Here is an 18,293-nt window from a genome sequence, read left to right on the forward strand (position 1 = left end):
AAGATGGCAACAGTAAGAATTCTAATCTCTTTGGCAGCATTTTTTGGATGGAAACTACAACAATTTGACGTCAAGAACGCCTTCTTACATGGAGACCTAGAAGAGGGAAGTTTTCATGGAATTGCCTCCGGGATTTCAAGAAACAGAAAAAGGAAAAGTGTGCAGGCTCAAAAAGCTCTCTATGGACTCAAACAGTCCCCAAGGGCTTGGTTTGGTAGGTTCTCTAAAGCCATGAAGACTATGGGATACAATCAAAGCCGAGGTGATCATACTCTCTTCATGAAACATTCAAGCGAAGGAAAGATTACTACCTTGTTAGTATATGTAGATGACATAATTGTGACAGGAGATGATGAGGAGGAGCAAATGATGCTAAAAGGAAACCTAGCTCACGAATTTGAAATCAAGGATCTTGGTATTCTCAGATATTTCCTAGGCATTGAAGTTGCTTACTCTAAGGATGGTATCTTTCTATCTCAACGTAAATATGTTCTGGATTTACTTACTGAAACAGGGCTTACAGGAGGCAAAGGATCCAATGTCCCAATAGAACCTAATGGAAAACTATGGCAGAATCCTGACAGTCAACCAATTGACAAAGGAAGATATCAAAGGCTAGTGGGCCGGCTGATATATCTCTCACATACTAGACCTGATATTACATTCGCTGTCAGCCTTGTGAGCCAATTCATGCATAACCCTACTGAGGAACATATGCAAGCTGTAAGGAAAATACTTGGATATCTCAAGACTAATCCAGGCAGGGGCCTATTGTTCAAAAAAGGAAAAGAATTGGATATTAAAGGCTTTACAGATGCTGATTATGCAGGATCCATCAATGATAGAAGATCGACCACAGGATATTGTGTATTCCTAGGTGAGAATCTAGTGTCTTGGCGGAGTAAGAAACAGAGCATTGTGGCTAGATCAAGTGCAGAATCAGAATTTAGGGCTATGGCCCTTGGGATATGTGAATTGTTATGGCTAAAAATTATCCTAGAAGACTTAAAGATAAAAACACGAGGAGCAATTGAGTTGTCTTGTGATAACAAATCCGCTATAAGTATTGCTCATAACCCAGTTCAGCATGATAGGACAAAGCACATTGAAATAGACCGACACTTTATCAAAGAAAAATTGGATGCAGGAATAATCAATATTCCCCATGTTTCATCTGAGGAACAGGTAGCTGATATATTCACAAAAGGTTTGGCAGCAAAGAGGTTTGAGAATCTGATATGCAAGCTTGGGATGATAAATATTCATTCCCCAGCTTGAGGGGGAGTGTTGAAATATTCGAAGATAATATCTTAATCTATGATTAAGATAATGCTCACTTTTCCTATATTCTAGGAGGAGATAGAATCTCATCTACTCCTCTAAAAATTAGGAGATTTGTTTTATCCTTGTTGCTGTTTTTTTTGTTTGAATTTAAATTCCTAGTTTTTAGGATCTCTTGTTATTTAAACTCCTCGTGGAGTATCCAAGATTAATCAAGAAGTACGGTTTCTTTCAATCTTTCAATTCTTGTTTCATTCTCGCTGCTTCTTTGCTATTTTTATCAACTATCACTGAAAACAAATTGTTCTAGCAGAATACCACAATACACTGTCCCTTACAGCATAGCAAAGTTTCTTTCTAAAGTTTTCTGTATGCTACTATCACTTGCAATGCATTTCTTCTGAAATTTGAAAGCATTTATTTCTTCTGGATTAGTAATTTTATCATCTTAATCATCTTCTTCAAGTTATCACATTATTCTCACCATGGTAATTTAATTAAAAGGCTTGTATAAACTGATATCACATGTGTAAACACAATAAAGTTAGTTAATCACCTCATAATTAACATGTTTGGAGTCATGGCATTTGATGCTTTACATGTTTGGAGTGAGCTTGTCCCATCTGTGAACAATGTTCTAGTCCACTTTTTTCTTTTCTTTTTGTCATTTCTAGAAGAGAGGAGGGGGGAGGAGGAGGGAGGGGGGAGGAGGAGTTATGGAATCACAAGTGAAACAGAAGTTCTAGGTCTTCATTGCCTTTGGCTGTGTTGTGGATCATTTGGCTAAACCAAGCAACCTTCAAGGGAACAGAATTTAGTAAATGAAACATATAACCTCTCCTTTTCTTTCTATACATGGTTTTAAGGTGGAGTTTAACCCATTCCTGAATAACTTTTTGTACATTGTCAAATCTTTTTAATTAAGCTAGTTGGATTTTTTTTTTTTTTTTTTTTTTTTTGTGGGGGGTGATGGTGTTGAAGTGCAGTGCTTCTGGACTCTTCTTTATATAGATAGGGCTCCATTGGCAACTTTTGAATGGATAAATTATACTTGTGTTAAATATATATAAGAGGAACCAATCATGTGATTTGCTAATGCTGCTCTAGTGACGAGTTGAAGAAAGAATGTATGCCACAAGAATAATTTCACTACAGTAATTTGCACATAACCGCCAGAGTTGTAGCATAGTGATAGGTGGTACCACTAGTGAGCCTGAGATCTGGAGTCCAAGTCTCCTAAGCCTCAACTGCTCCCCCACTAGATCCCAAGTTGCATAATCTTACTTAAAAGAAAAATAAATTGCAAAAAAACACATTTTATTCACCAAATGCTTTTTTTTTTCTTTTTGTCTTTGTTTTCTTTTGTGGTGGGAAGGTGAGCGGTGGCAGTTTCACAACAGAAAAACTCAAAACAGCTCAAAAATCTTACCGTTAAATCAAATTTAGCCATTGCAATATGATTTGAAGCTACCAGCCTTTTTAACTTTAAACTGTGTGCCCTCTTCAGCGACCTTCTCAATAACACGAACAACTGTTGTTGAATGGATAGGGAAGTCCCCACACAAGTCACAGGTGAATGAGATGTTGCAAGAATTCCTGATGTCCCTGAGATGCCTACCTCAGACAACAAGTTACAGATAGCTGCTAAGGTATATGCAAGGCAGGTATCATCGCTGTGCTGCAAAATGAATAAATTAAAATAACACATGAGGCCTCAACAGTTGACAATGAAAAAAAGGTGCACAGAAAATTCTGTTAAAAATGATGTAGCATAAAAAATTTGGTTAAGAGGGGGGAATAATAAATTGACTTCATCATACAACTAAAATTACATACATAATCCCCAGAAAGATTCAAAAGAAACAATTTATCCAAATAAGCACGCCCAAAAGCATCATTACTGACACACATGTATTACAGAGTCATCTATTAAAGTAAAATGAAGAATAACTGCCAAATTAACCATTAGTTATCATCTCAAGTATAAGCTATCAAATGCAATTGAGCAATAAAATTCATTTGGACTTTGCAGCACATACTCAGATAAGCAGCACTGGCAAGTAGTAAAAATTGATAAGAAATAGGCTAAAGATATTTTAATAGGAGTGGAATTTTTATGATAATTGGATACTCAAAATGTTTACTGTACCCAGAGTTTTTATGATAATTGCACACAATAATCCACTACATTTTGTGGATTATTTCTGCAAAGCAATCAAGTGAGGGGTTATATCTATGGCATGTATGTTCTGAAAATTTTATTTCCATGCATGATTGAAAACTGCTTTGACACGATGTATATGTCCTCGATTTTTATTTTTTATATATATAACATGATGGTTATGTAAACAAATTGAGAACACAGATTTGAAAATTTGTTTAGAGAAACATGAAAAGATTTACTTATGGTGTTAGCATCATCATCATTTACTGCACTTTATCCTAAGTAAGTCAGAGCCAATGGAAAGACATTCACAATGTCAATTGACTTCCAAAAATCACATTAACAATACAAATCTATGAAAAATAACAATGTGGCAAAATTTTACACCAGATACCCTTCCTTATGCGATCTTCTAGTGAGGGAATAATGCGATAAGTTCCCACACCATCTTCATATGAAAAATGTCCATGAGATGGCGGCAAATGAAGATAATAGATATGATCATGTTCCATCACATAGTTGATATTGTTAAACCCATACAACATGGAATTAAGCCACACTTATGGTGTTAGCATACAGTTATAAAACGTTACCGAACAGATGGGGAAGACCAAGGATTCCTATGGCAACTGGAATTCAGCTACTTGTATGGTGCCAAGGATTGTAGTCCCTCAACAGGAAGGGAAGAGAGCATGTATATTCGGGTCGCTCCACTAGGTAGGCCCTAGGGATAATCTTGGGACCCCTTGTATGTTGACGAATCCAGAGTTATACTTGCCCATTCAGATATATATTGTTGATGATGATTTGATTATGGATTATTATGGTTCCCTTGGTTATTGGTGGTTTATACACCAAAATGAAAATATGATATCTACACCATGTGAAATGATTTTATATTGTTGATACATGTTAGTGCATTGGGAATATTTGTGCATGAATTCAATTTTTATTGTGTATGCATTTTTCCGGTGATCAGGAGCAACAAGACTAGAGTTGGACTTAGATCGGGGGACATCAATGGAACCATTTTAGGGATATTTTATTTTGTTTCATATCAGTTATGTAAACAATGGGGGTATTAGTGACTATTGTTTTAGTTTGATTTTATCTACCAACCTTGGAGAATATTCAGTTGAAATAAGATGAACGGATTTTAAGCTTCATGATCTAAATTTAAGTCTTGGCTTGAGGTTCACAGCCAGTCATGCTGGGGGCGTGACATATGCATGGCCTGTAATTCCAACCCATCAAGGCATCAACAACCATGTAATTTAAACATGAAAGTAAGTTCTTGTGAATAACTCCTACAATAAGAATTTTTTCTTCATTTTTTCCCTCTAATAGCAAATATGTATATTCTAATTGTCCTATTACCATAAAAAATGTGGTCCTTCTGTAATATTTGAACAAGGGGATGACCTTCTCATGTATTGATAAATCCATTAGCACTAGAAACCCATAAAAAGACCCTTTACCCTAGCTTGCAACAACACATGCCACTTAATACAAATGAGCATATACTGCTCGATAGCTGCTTGATATTTTCCTCCAACAGTAAAGTTAACCGCATTGTCAAAAAACATTCCATATGATTGATTACAAATACCAAAGGCACCGTAAACTCCTAACAAGATAATCCATGCATAAAAATTGTAAATATGAACCAGAAAAAATACCTGTTGGGAAACACGAACTGCTTCAGTTAAAACCTGAACTCAATCAAGTAAAATAATCATCACATATTAGATCAGAACTCAAGAGAAAACTAGCAGAATTTTGATTATATAAACAAATAGCAAGAAAGAAGCAAGGAGGTTAGATCAGCTAGAGGAGCTATCCATCCACAACTCTACCTCTAAAGCTTGCTTAGGATGCCCAAAGTGAAAATGCATCATTCCCAAACACAATAAAGCAATTTCATATCTTCCCAAGGTATTGATGCCAGATGATGTAGGGGGAACAATATCCAATCCTTCAATCCCTGCACTTTAGTCCCAATATTATGAATTATTATATTAGTTCATTGTGTCAAACTTTGAAGCTTGTCATATCTTTTCATGGTTAGCGATTCACAATCACAATGAAGAAAATTATACAAAATTATAACAGTAAATTGTAACAACTACCCTTGAGGTTTGCCTTAATTGCAGAGGCTACCCTCCACATTTCAAAAAATAGCAGTGCTGTTAAAATTGATATAAAATGACCATTTCCCCCCTGTTTTCTCTCTCCTACATCTCTCTCTTTCTCTCTCCTCTCTCTTCTTTAATTACAGAAAGATATATTTAATTGCAAAAAATATTTTAATTATAAAAAATATTTTCTAATCATCATATTTATAAAGATTAATTTACATAATGAAGCGAGAGCTTCACAATGGAAAGAATGGAAATAAAAGTAGAACAATACCTCAAGCGCACTTGAATTGAAAATCAGAAAAATGAAAATCCACACCAGTACACAACAAGACACTGACTTATATACTGTCAACTCTCATAACCACTCTACTACAGCAAACCAAATAACACATAACCTCCTACAACCAGCATACATAGTACAGCAATTCTACCACTAATTAACAACAAAACATTTAGATACCAATAGGTTCAACATGCCCCCTCAAACAAGACTCCATACTCAACTGCCTGAAACCATCTTCTTGCGTGCCAGGACAGTTATACACTGACCAGTAGGTGTCATTTGGAGTCGAAGTTTGTTACATAAAAACAAAAACAGATCCTTTGGCAGCCCCTTTGTAAAAAGATCAGCGACTTGATGCTGAGAGGGAACATACTGAATTTCCACATCCCCACATTCAACCTTCTCTCGAACAAAATGAACATCAACTTCAATGTGCTTGGTTCTTGAGTGGAACACAGGATTTTCTGCTATACACTTAGCAGCTAGGTTGTCATACCATAGAATAGGTGTAGAGGTAAAGGGATAACCCAACTAAGCCAGTAATGACTTCAACCACAAAATCTCAGTCACACCCTGCACCATAGCTCGATACTCAGCTTCACCAACAGAACAAGCAGCCACAGTTTGTTTCTTTGAGCTCCAAACCAAGAGATTATCACCAAGAAAGACACACACTCCACTGGTGGACCTTCTAGTGACCTTGCAACCTGCATGGTCAGCATCGGTATACACAAAGAGAGCTAAAACTAAAGGAGAAGAGGTAAACTTCAGATCTAACCTAGTTGTGCCTTTCAAATAGTGAAGTAACAGCTTACGTGCAAGCCAATGTTGAACCTTTGGGGCAGCTGAGAACTGACTCAGCTTATTGATAGTGAAGGCTACATCTGGTCGGGTATATGTTAGGTATTGAAGAAACCCAACAATAGTCCCGTAGAGAGCCGGATTAGAAAAGTCATCTCCTTCAGTAGTCAGCGAACAGCCTGGACTCATGGGGGTTTCACAAGGCTTACAATCAGTCATGGCAGCCTTCTTAAGTAAATCCAATGTATACTTGGACTGAGTCAAGTAAAGCCCAGTTGAATCCCTATGAGCCTCAAAACCAAGGAAATAGTTAACAGACCCAAGAGTCTTGAGGGCAAAATAAGTGTCTAAATCCTTTATACAAGCATGTAGAGTTGTTGTATCTGAGCTGGTTATGAGGATATCATCTACATATACCAAAACAAACAGCACATACTTAGAATGTTGCTTTATGAACAGGGAGGCATTGGAGAAAGCATGCACAAAACCCCAATCCTACAGCGTAGTCCTTAACTTGTTGTACCAAGGTCGTGGAGCTTGTTTAAGGCCGTAGAGAGACTTTTTCAACCTACACACATGTGAAGGAAAATCTTGACTAACAAACCCCTCAGGTTGCACCATATAAACAGCCTCTTGCAGATCTCCATTGAGAAATACATTGTTAATATCAACCTGCTACACATCCCAGCCAAATTGGACAGCCAAAGAAAACAAAACCCTAATGGTGGGGGCTTTAACTACTGGATTGAATGTCACGGCATAATCAATGCCAGGAGTTTGTAGAAATCCTTTTCCAACAAGCCGAGCCTTATACTTAAGAATAGACCCATCAGGCTTGTATTTAACCAGGAAAATCCATTTACAAGAGATCAAGTTCATATCAGAGGAATGTGCAACAAGATCTCATGTATCATTACATTGAAGAGCAGGATATTCCTCTTTCATAGCTTGAACCCAATTGGAGTCTAAAAGAGCTTCTCGAACAGTATTAGGTTCTAGGGAGCTAAATAGGACATGTGGAGAAGGAACAGTCAGTTGTTTGGCCTTGGAACGAGTGACCATTGGATTAATAGACAAAGCTGGGGCAGGTTTAGACTGGAGTTGTTTAGGAGCAGAACCGAAAGAACTGGATGAGGAAGAAGAGGATGAGGAGCTGGAATGAGAAATGGAAGATTGTTCAAGAAGAGATGCAGCAAAACTAGCAACAGGATAGACAAAGGAAGGAATTGGTGCTACCCGAGGAGCAGAACAGGAAGGAACAGGAGGAAGATTGATATTAAGAACATCAGTTGACAAACCTGGAGATGAGGACTGTGAGGATAACTATTGAGATGAAACTGATCCTGGAAACAACTGAGGATAGGGAAACTCGTCAGGGTTGGAAATAACATGGGGTGCCACATACACTCTACCTGAAGAATCCATGCACTTATACCCAGCATGCACATGGCTAAAACCTAGGAGCACACATTTAGTGGAATGGAAAGTAAATTTGTGCTTGCTATAGGGACGAAGATAAGGGAAGCAAGCACAACCAAAAGGTTGCAATTGAAGATAGTTGGGGGATTTGTGATAGAGTTTTTCAAATGGACTTTGAAAATGTAAAGGTGTAGTTGGCAACAAATTAATGGCAAAGACAACTGTCTGAAAGGCTTCCCAAAACTTTAGAGGCATTTTGGCATGAGATAAGAGGGTTAAACCCATTTCAATAATATGCTTGTTTCCTTTCGGCAACACCATTTTGCTGGTGTGTATAAGGACAGGAAAATCTGGGTTGAATGCCATAAGAAGAAAGATATGGCAACAATGCTTTAAATCCCCCCCCCCCCCCCAAAAAAACAAAAAAAAATTGTATGTGTGTAGGGCACGAAGTTTAGAATTATATTGCAGCTCAGCAAATTTATGAAAAGTCTTGAAGACAGATAAAGTGTCAGATTTTTGTCTAATAGGATATAGCCATGTGTAACGAGTAAAGGCATCCACCAAAAACTACATAGTATCGATACCCCTCAGTTAACAGAACTGGGGACGGACCCCACAAATCTGAATACACTATTTCTAAAGGACTCTTTGCTGTGATTTGACAAGCAGCAAATGAAAGTTGATGTAATTTACCCAATTTGCAGGAATCACAAAAGGACAAATTAGTAGAGTTACTGGAACATTGTATTTTATTGAGAACGTGTTTCAATATATGTAATGAAGAATGACCCAGCCGATCATGCCACTGTTTGCAAACTCTACCGTTATTACAAGATAACTATGTGCTAGGCAGGTTACTAGACGAAGACAGACTCTGTCTATTACAGCAATTAACAGGACAAGTTGAAACAAAAGTGGTAGGAAACCTATTCGAGGTAACAGCAGAGTAATTGCTAAGTGCAGAAGAAGAAACATCTTGAGGTTGAGCACGAGCAAGTGCTGAAGCAAGTTGGTAAAGACTGTCTTTAAGCACCCCTCAGAATAGCACCTGACCCGTTTCCTTGTCCTTGATCAAACAAAAGGTGGAATGAAATTCAACAATGACATTATTTTCATTAGTAAGTTGAGACACACTAATGAGATTTTCCGTCATGTTAGGCACATGTAAAACATTTGGTAATGAAAAAACTGAAACAGGAGCTGTATGAGTAAGCATTTGACTAAGACCAACATTTGAGATTGGAAGAGTCTTACCATTTCCGACAGCCACCTTATCAGTGCCATTGTAAGGAGAGTGAAAAGAAAGATTGTTCAATCTTGAAGTGATGTGGTTTGTAGCACCTGAGTCTACACACCAAGATGAATCACCAAAACTGATTAGAATGAGGATAAGACTGAGAGTACTGAGAGCTAGGATCACCAATAGCAGCTAAGGAATGTCATATGGTCTTAATTTTCAAAATATAATCATTCACTAACAGATTGTTCTTCTTGACAGACCTAAGTTGCTATTTAAGTTAGAAAGAACAAGTAACGATTTGTTGTGAATACAGATTCTCGAGGAAAAATCATATCTCTAATGTGCTTTCACAGTATATTACCTGACCTAGCACTCCTTGTCAATCGTTGAGAATAACCAGCCTAACGAAAGCTTATCAGATCGAATCTAGCCAAGATAATCCAGATTGACAGCTTGCTGTTCTCCTTGATCGGAGTACAGATACTTAGGAGTGGAGCAGTTCTATCAACGAACTGCATCAGATCGAACACACGAACAGTAGCCATGATCTGCGCCTTCCAATAGAGATAATTACTGGACTCGAGTTTCGTTGGAACAAAACTAAAAGCTTTTGCTACTGTCGTAAAGTCTGACTAAGTAGCAACAGACAAGGTAGAGGAGGAGTGAGGAGGATTGGACAAGATTAAATCGCGCGACACCATTGACATGAGTCTTTAGCTCTGATACCATGAAGCGAGAGCTTCACGATGGAAAGAATGGAAATAAAAGTAGAACAATACCTCAAGCGCACTTGAATTGAAAATCAAAAAAATGAAAATCCACACCAATACACAACGAGACACTGACTTATATACTGTTAGCTCTCATAACCACTCCAATACAGCAAACCAAATAACACAAAACCTCCTACAACTAGCATACACAATACAACAATGCTACCACTAATTAACAACAAAACATTTAGATACCAATAGCGTCAATACATAAAAACTAAAATATTTTCTAAAATATAAAGATATAAGCTAAAAATATATAAATATAAACTAAAAAATATAATATGTTTCCTTAGAAAAAAAGAAAAGAAAAGTCCATCCTAGTTGGCCACTAGCATTCCTGCTGAACCTAGATTGGGTTCAACTAGATTCAGTGCGATGTTGAATTTAGAATGGTGTAGCACAATGTTGAACCTGAACCCAGATTGGATTCAGCACGTGAGTGAGAGAGGGGGGGGGAGGTGAGAGGGGTTGTAGTTGCAGAGAATGGAAATTCACTGACATGAAAATTTTCTATACAAGTTGTAGACTTTCCTGTGAATCTTCCCATTGTTACGACCCTAGGGTTTGGCTAGGATTTAGGAAGTAAATTGGTAAGAATTAGAGGAAGAAAGAGCAGAAAAGGAGGGAAAGAGAGAAGAGAACAGAAAGAATGGTGGGAGAAGAGAGAAAACCGAGAGAAAGCTAGGAGAATTGAGAGAAGGAAAATGGAATTCAATTGTTATTCAAATCATGCCTTTCTCTAACTATGCTAGCCTCTTTATAGGCTTACAATTGAAGGAAATAACAGAAAATACAACCAACTAACTACTATAACAGCCTTGCTAACTGTTTATACAAGAGTTAGTTATTCTTGCCTAGCCTCTAAACTTCTACAATTAGGTCTACAACTTATACACCATGGATTTCCCCCCAATTACAATCATATCCTCAAGGTCATGACAATCCCCACCCCTTCAAACAATTCTTGTCCCCAAGAATTGACAGGTGTTAACTTGTTCTTCATCCAATACCGGTCTTAACAATCTGATTTCTTCTTCGCCTTTTCTTGTGCTTATCTCGTATCTTCTCCAATGTCACATCTCCCAAACCAGATGGCAGTAACCTCCTCTTCCACAATATCAAAATTCCCGAACCAAATGGCTGCAACCTGTTCTTCCTTCATCATCTGAATTTGGTCCACACCAGGTGAAATGACAGCCATATTGTCATATAGCTCGGGATCAAAATACCTCAAAACGGCAAGGTTAGTTTCTTCGCTGCAATTTCCTTGACCTGTGACTCCTCAACAGTAATAGTACTATTACTTGCTGCAACACCAAATCCAACCTTTGAAGCTCCTTCCTCATCTTCAATAGGGACCTCCTCAAGTGGAGAGACTTTTACTTGCTGATTGTTGGAGTACACCACAGGCTCACTTTCAGCAGATTTTTCCTCAAGTGGAACCTCAATCTCTTCTTCAGCAATTGCCTTTCCTTTCTTGTCATTCTGAATTAGCTGATCCAATTTAGGTTTTTCCTCATTCTTTGCAGCTACCATTCCCATTTTTAGGACCTCATCAGCCTCATACTTCTCATCAACTGCATGAACTCCATCTTCCTCTTCCACTACTACTTCATCAGCTTCTTGCACTACTTGATTAGCAGCTTTAGAAGTTCCTTCGATCTGTTGGCTACTCTTGGGATAACCTTTAGGCAGCAGCCCATGCTTTTGGTATATGGCTTCCAGCACCAACTCTTGCAGCCTAGCCTTCTCGACTGCTTGCTGTACTGTGGCCGGAAACATCATTCTCACCATAGGCCTCAGCGTATCATTAAGGCCATTAATGAATCTTGATAAAAAAAATAAGACTCGATCAAAGTTGGATGGAAATTAAGCACAAGTGCTTTCAATTTCTCAAACCTAACCAGGTATTCCATAACTGAGCCCTCTTGTTTCAGCTTATTAAGCTTCTCTTTATAGCTCTCATCTCCGATCTGATTGAAGGAAGTAGAGTATTCCCTAGAAAAGCATTCTATCGGAATACTAACCTGAAATTTATGTGCAAATAGAATCAAAAAGTCGTCCAATTTTCTACTGAGGTCCTTGATTCCTTCCCTTGTTGCAACACATAGTTCTTCAGCCATCTCCTATGTTCAATTCCTTGAAAATTCACTGCATTAATAACCACTTGCTCAACTTCTAAGGATCTCTTCGGAAATTTATTCCGATACTAAAATTCAGCAACCCAAGCCAATACAATTGTTACTTCCAATTCAGCAACCTTAATCCGCTTCAGACCTTCCCCTAGCAATAGCCTAGACCTGAATCAGCTTTTTAGCTGCAACCGAATGTCCTCCAAATCAATCTCCGAGATCTGATCGAGTTTGTTCGGCCTTCAAGTTAGCCTACTATCAGCTTCCAACTCACCCAAAACCTCTGCCTTAGTTACGATGGAGTATCTAAGGACTGTCGCCTTCCAAATTTCAGCTTCTTAATAGTTTGATTGGCTCCTGTTGCAACTTCTTGTGAATTGTCGACTCTCACTTTCCCAAGCCACCGAAATTCCGTCCGAAATCAGCTCATAGTAGTTGCCTAGGAGAATCACCCACTCACGATAGTTGTCTTGGTCACACAGCCGAGGATTCCTCCTACTTCGCCTTGGCAATTCAAATATGAGTCGAAATTCACAACCACAAGACTTCTTCACTTCTCGCCTGAGTCAAGTTAGAATTTGCCTAGGACTCACCTCTCGCTCAACTTTCAAATCTAAGTTGAGGATCACAATCAAAATCAAGGCAATTGAGAATCACCGCTTGCGGAATTCTCCTCTAGACCGTTTCCGATGGTGCTTGCCTTCACAACTCGATCACATGCAATGACCTAGATTTGCTTTGGATAATAGCCGAAGTCACATGCAGTGGCTGCGCCTTCCTTCTCGCCTTGCTCAAGGCTATGATGCTTCCTATTCTCCCAAATCAACACCTCTGATCTGCAATTGAATTGCCAATTATCGGACTTGCTTGCAACTGATCGCTATCTACCCGTGGTCCAGCAGATTCAATGATGGCCCAGGCTAGTGCCTTCTTCTCCACCCAATTACCATCCATTGTCTCGCTTATGAAGCAACTTTCGTTGCGTAACTCCTCTTCCTATCGAGTCTGAGTTTCTCACTGAAATCAATTGCATATGGCCGCGCATGCAAATCCAATCCTCCCGTTCTGTATCAGATTCGTTGCGAATTCCAGCTCAATTGGATTCTTATGGTAATCGCTTGTAATCTCCCCAAGCTTGCGTCCACTTCCGACCGCGTCACGCTGAACTACCTTCAGATTCTCTTAGAATCACTGTCGGAACTCACCTGGCCGCTTCGACTCCAATTCCGAGCTCGAAGTGCTTTGCTCTGATTAATTTTCCAGTCACCAGAATAGCATCCAGGACTGTTGGAAACTAATCCGCCATTAAGCATTCGAAATCACTGCTTCAAATCCCCAAACCTACTGCCTAGATCAATTCCGCAATCTATCGCCTGAATTTGCTACTGAATCACCTTGGTCAATTGCTACGACTTCCGATTCACAGTCGAGAATCGTCGGCTCTGATACCAAATGTTACGACCCTAGGGTTTGGCTAGGATTTAGCAAGTAAATTGGTAAGAATTAGAGGAAGAAAGAGCAGAAAAGGAGGGAAAGAGAGAAGAGAACAGAAAGAATGGTGGGAGAAGAGAGAAAACCGAGAGAAAGCTAGGAGAATTGAGAGAAGGAAAATAGAATTCAATTGTTATTCAAATCATGCCTTTCTCTAACTATGCTAGCCTCTTTATAGGTTTACAATTGAAGGAAATAACAGAAAATACAACCAACTAACTACTATAACAGCCTTGCTAACTGTTTATACAAGAGTTAGTTATTCTCGCTTAGCCTCTAAACTTCTACAATTAGGTCTACAACTTATACACCATGGATTTCCCCCCAATTACAATCATATCCTTAAGGTCATGACACCCGTCTCCGACTCCTGAGAGAAGTTCACTATTTCATCGACGAGATTCTCATAATAAAATCTCACAGTTGGCATTCCAACATTCACAGCTATGAAGCACAAGCACAAACACGAGACACGGGGACACTATTTTTCAAAGATGTAGGACATGACATAGTGTCATGAACCTAGGGTTCATAACAGGTTTAAGAAGTAATTCGGGAGGAATTGAATTGAGGAAGAAATCAGAATTGAAAGAGGAGGAAGAAATCAGTAGAAAGAGGGAGAGTAACAGAAAGAAACGAGAGGAAGATTGGGGAGAAATTTAGAGAGGAAAATGAGAGATTCAATATCAATTCAAGCATAAAATCTTCCATCCTCAGTTGTGGCTTATATATAGCCTAACAGGCTCTCACCTGCACCTATGTGCAATGTAACAAACAGCCTAGTAGCTAAAGACAAAGCCTTATAACAAAAAATACAAAGGAAATGTAAACTTCTACTATTATATTTACTAATCTATCCTTGGGAAATCCTTAGGGTTATGACACATGGTTGCAATACTTTAATTAATAAAAATAATTTTTTATATTTTTAAAGCATAATAAAATATCAAAACTATATTATAACTCGCAAATATGCATTTAAAATTCATAATTCACAATTCCAAATGAATAACACTAATCTAATTAGCAATCAACTCACAGTTCAATCATCTTCGTTCCTTACGATCCAATCAATATTTAAAGAGTTAGAGAATAGAAACGTGAAGGGAATAAAAAATGCACATTCATGGAATCAAAACATGACCCCCGCCCCCCTCCCCAAAAAAAAAATGCTATTACCAAGTCATAAAACTAAAGAGCAAAAAAAAAAAAAAACCCTTACTTTTAGTTTTCTAAGTGTCCCAATAAAAAATAAGTGTACTATAAGTGTTTGCACAGGGGACACGCATGTCCTATGTGTGTCCCCACTTGTATCTTGTTAACAAATTTTAAGAAAGTGTTGGGCACGCCATGTAGGCAGTCCGATACGTGTCCAACAAGCCAGCAAGACCAAAATGGCAGCCTCTAAGAAGTGTTTGTGCTTTATAATTCACAAGATATTACTAATGAATACCCTCCCACCTGCAACACCTGAATACACAAAATCATGGTTGCCATGGCAAAACTCTATCCATAATGGGGTTGTTGCCAACGGAGGTAGGGCTCGATCAACAGCCTCTTGCTATGGCGGAGGCCTTCCCGGTGAACATCGATTCCAGCCATGGCCAAAGGTTTGAGAGATAGGATTTTAAAATACAAGCATTTTGGTCATTTTAAAATACTTAACTAAGGCTTACTAATGGCAAGGGAGAAATTGCAATGTGATTTGCAAAACATGGTACCACTATATTTTCTCACACATCAGAGATACCGACTACATTTACCATAACCCTCAAGGGTACCGAAAGCATTTGTCACAAATCAGAATTGAATAGTGAAAAGTTTGCAGATGCAAAAGAAAGTCTGGTCGACTAACTAGCTATATTTTTGTTGTTTTTGGACAGAAATAACTTCTCTCACATTTCATTTGATAGGACATAGATATATATAGAAAATACAAGGGAGAAACTGCCCATATGGAGTCAGTTAAGGAAGGGAAAAACTGATTCGATTAAAGAAAAAACTATCACCTAGAGATGAAAAAATAACTATACACCTAAATACAAAATTGTAATCACATGATTTTCTACAGTTTTTATAACCATACTAGTAGGTAAAATTTACAATTATTACCCTATAAAATGTAAATACACCATCACTAATCCCTCATTTTTTAAGGATATACACTATATGCTTTTATTTTTTTTTATTTTTTTTTTTTGGCTTATCATTCAAGATAAGGGTCAATACCCACAACAAAACCAATACAACAAGGGGGCCCAAACAAGCCAAACCAATTGGGTCGAAAGAAAAATAAGAAGAGACTCTAGGGGTGTCTGACTCATAAAGACGTCCTAGCATAGACCACAAATAGACAAAAGCCTAATGTGGAGGATACATGAAGTGCAAAAAACCTAATGCATGAAAGAGGAGCTAAACAAGTTAACTTGCACAACCCATCATGCAACAAGAGAGACCATGAAACCAATGGCAAGATAGAGCATAATCTATTGGTTGATACAAATCATAACCAGGGCATAGTGAGAGTGCAAATGAGTAGCAAGAATTGCTCTCCATGCAAGGGCAACAAGAGAAAGACCTAAGAGGGTCACGTCATTCAAAAAGTACGAAACAAGCACAAACACAACCCCAACCAACCAAAGCCACCGAGTTAACCCAAGAACAAGCCACCACAATCAAAAATAACCCACTACACAATGTAGAGCATAGCTTCCAATAAAAAAAATATAGCCCCTTACTGAACATAGCTATTTAAGTTTCAAAGGGGCAATGAGAGTGCATACCAAGGAAGACAAAATGCATGGAGGAGAGACTTCATAGGACTAAACATAGGACCATCCTCACCAAGCACAATCAGCTCAAAAAGCTCCAAAAAGGTAGGGTTTTTGGTTCACATTTTCAATGGGTAAACCCCCCAAACCACAATACCAGATGAAAGGAATAGCCAAGGAAATGAGGGGGTCATTGGCATCAAAATAAGGGGTTAAGACGAAAGAAGGAAATCGATTGGAACTACAGAGGGAGAGAGAAACAAGGGATTAGATTAGGGAAGGAGATTGCGAGAGGAAGAGATTAGAGAAAGGGGAGGTATGATCGAATTTGAACGGAGGAGATTGGAGATGAAAAGGAGTATGATTGATTTTTATACTTCAGTTTCCAATCTCTCCTCCTTTTGATCTCCGATATGTTTTGAACTTGTTACAAATAAAATCTTATCCTACCTCTTCCCAACATTTTAGTAAACAAATCTAGAAGTTTGCCTTGCCATTTCACTCCTGCGATCTTTATTACATTTTAAAGAATCTTTTCTTGAATGAAGTGAATTAATCTCAATATGTTTACTCCTTCCATGGAATATTAGAGTAGAATACAAGAAGTAATATGAAACACCACAAGGTCACATGTTAGCTCTGTAAATTGTGAATCTCAAATTCTAAGCACTTTTAAAATATGATTTAACCAATTCAACTCACAAGTTTTATGTGATGAGACAAATAGATACAATTTTAGGCAATAGATAAGTCTCATAATAATCCAATCCATAAACCTAATTAAAATCCTTAAGAGTCATTAGTCAATATGACCAATCTACTCTCATTCTTCAACCCCTTAGTCATGGGGCAGTCAAATCAATAGTTGAATATATGTCCACTACGGCACCTTCCAAACATTATGTGTTCCACAACCAACTCTTGTTTGGTAATCAAACCCTTAAGTGACAGTTGACCTCATTAGTCGATTGTCCCAAGCTCCAGTAGACCCTACATGGTTTTTGTTTCTCCATAGTCAGTGGAACATTCAAATCCTGGTCAACTATATTGCCCAGTTGCCCTGCAATAGACTAGTTTTTCCCTGCATTCTATATATATTCATAGGTTCAATCCTTTACCAAGCCTACTCATGAAAGTAAAGTAAAAAAAGAACTAAACATAACTTCATTATCATTTTATATCACGTGTAATACCCAAAAATTTTCGTATAAAGTATATTTTCAATTTATGGAATTTGTTGGGTCAAAACGCAATATTTCGTAATTTAGGGCCAAAATGCAATTTACGAATCTTGGCCAAAGTTGGTGAATCAGTTTTGACAAAGGCAAAACTTAAGGGTTAAAGTGCGGAAAGGAAACTAGGAAGCCATGGACCCAAAAGATTCTCAAAAAGGGGGATCAAAAAGTGATTTTCACACACTCAAGCCTAAGTGCAATTTAATGAGGGAGGTCAAAAAAAGGTTTTTCCTAAAGTGTCATGAGTGAAATGAAAAGTTTCGAATACATGGGGCTTAGTGGAATTGTTGGAAGTTCTAGGGGCTTCAAGGAAAGGTCCAAACTGTAGTTGAAAATTAATTGGGGGGTCAAAGTGTAAATACCAAAAGTTAGATGGGAAACTTGCAAAAATCCGGCCAGCCGCACTGTCACCGCTGACCAGCCACCTATGCCTGTCGGGAAGATCACCCAAGGGGTCTAGGAGGTGCCCCAGGTCATGATGAATAAATTGGTGGTAGCCATTGGCTAGAATCGGCCATGATTTGACGGAATTTATGGCGAACAGTAACCAGAAAAT

The 18,293-nt window shown here is 38.2% G+C and overlaps 1 protein-coding gene across 1 annotated transcript in view; it reads right to left on the minus strand.

Annotated features, from left to right (window-relative positions):
- Nucleotides 1–18,293, minus strand: part of LOC127792438 (anaphase-promoting complex subunit 5) — a 58,357-nt gene that overhangs the window by 25,989 nt on the left and 14,075 nt on the right. Inside the window, exons 8-10 of the mRNA XM_052322925.1 lie at nt 5,302–5,434; nt 5,125–5,157; nt 2,711–2,959 (exon numbers count right to left, since the gene is read on the minus strand). Coding sequence (XP_052178885.1) covers nt 2,711–2,959; nt 5,125–5,157; nt 5,302–5,434 — 415 coding nt within the window. The remainder of the gene's footprint in view (nt 1–2,710; nt 2,960–5,124; nt 5,158–5,301; nt 5,435–18,293) is intronic.

The sequence above is a fragment of the Diospyros lotus genome, chromosome 15 (genome assembly GCF_014633365.1).
Source record: "Diospyros lotus cultivar Yz01 chromosome 15, ASM1463336v1, whole genome shotgun sequence".
NCBI lineage: Eukaryota > Viridiplantae > Streptophyta > Magnoliopsida > Ericales > Ebenaceae > Diospyros > Diospyros lotus.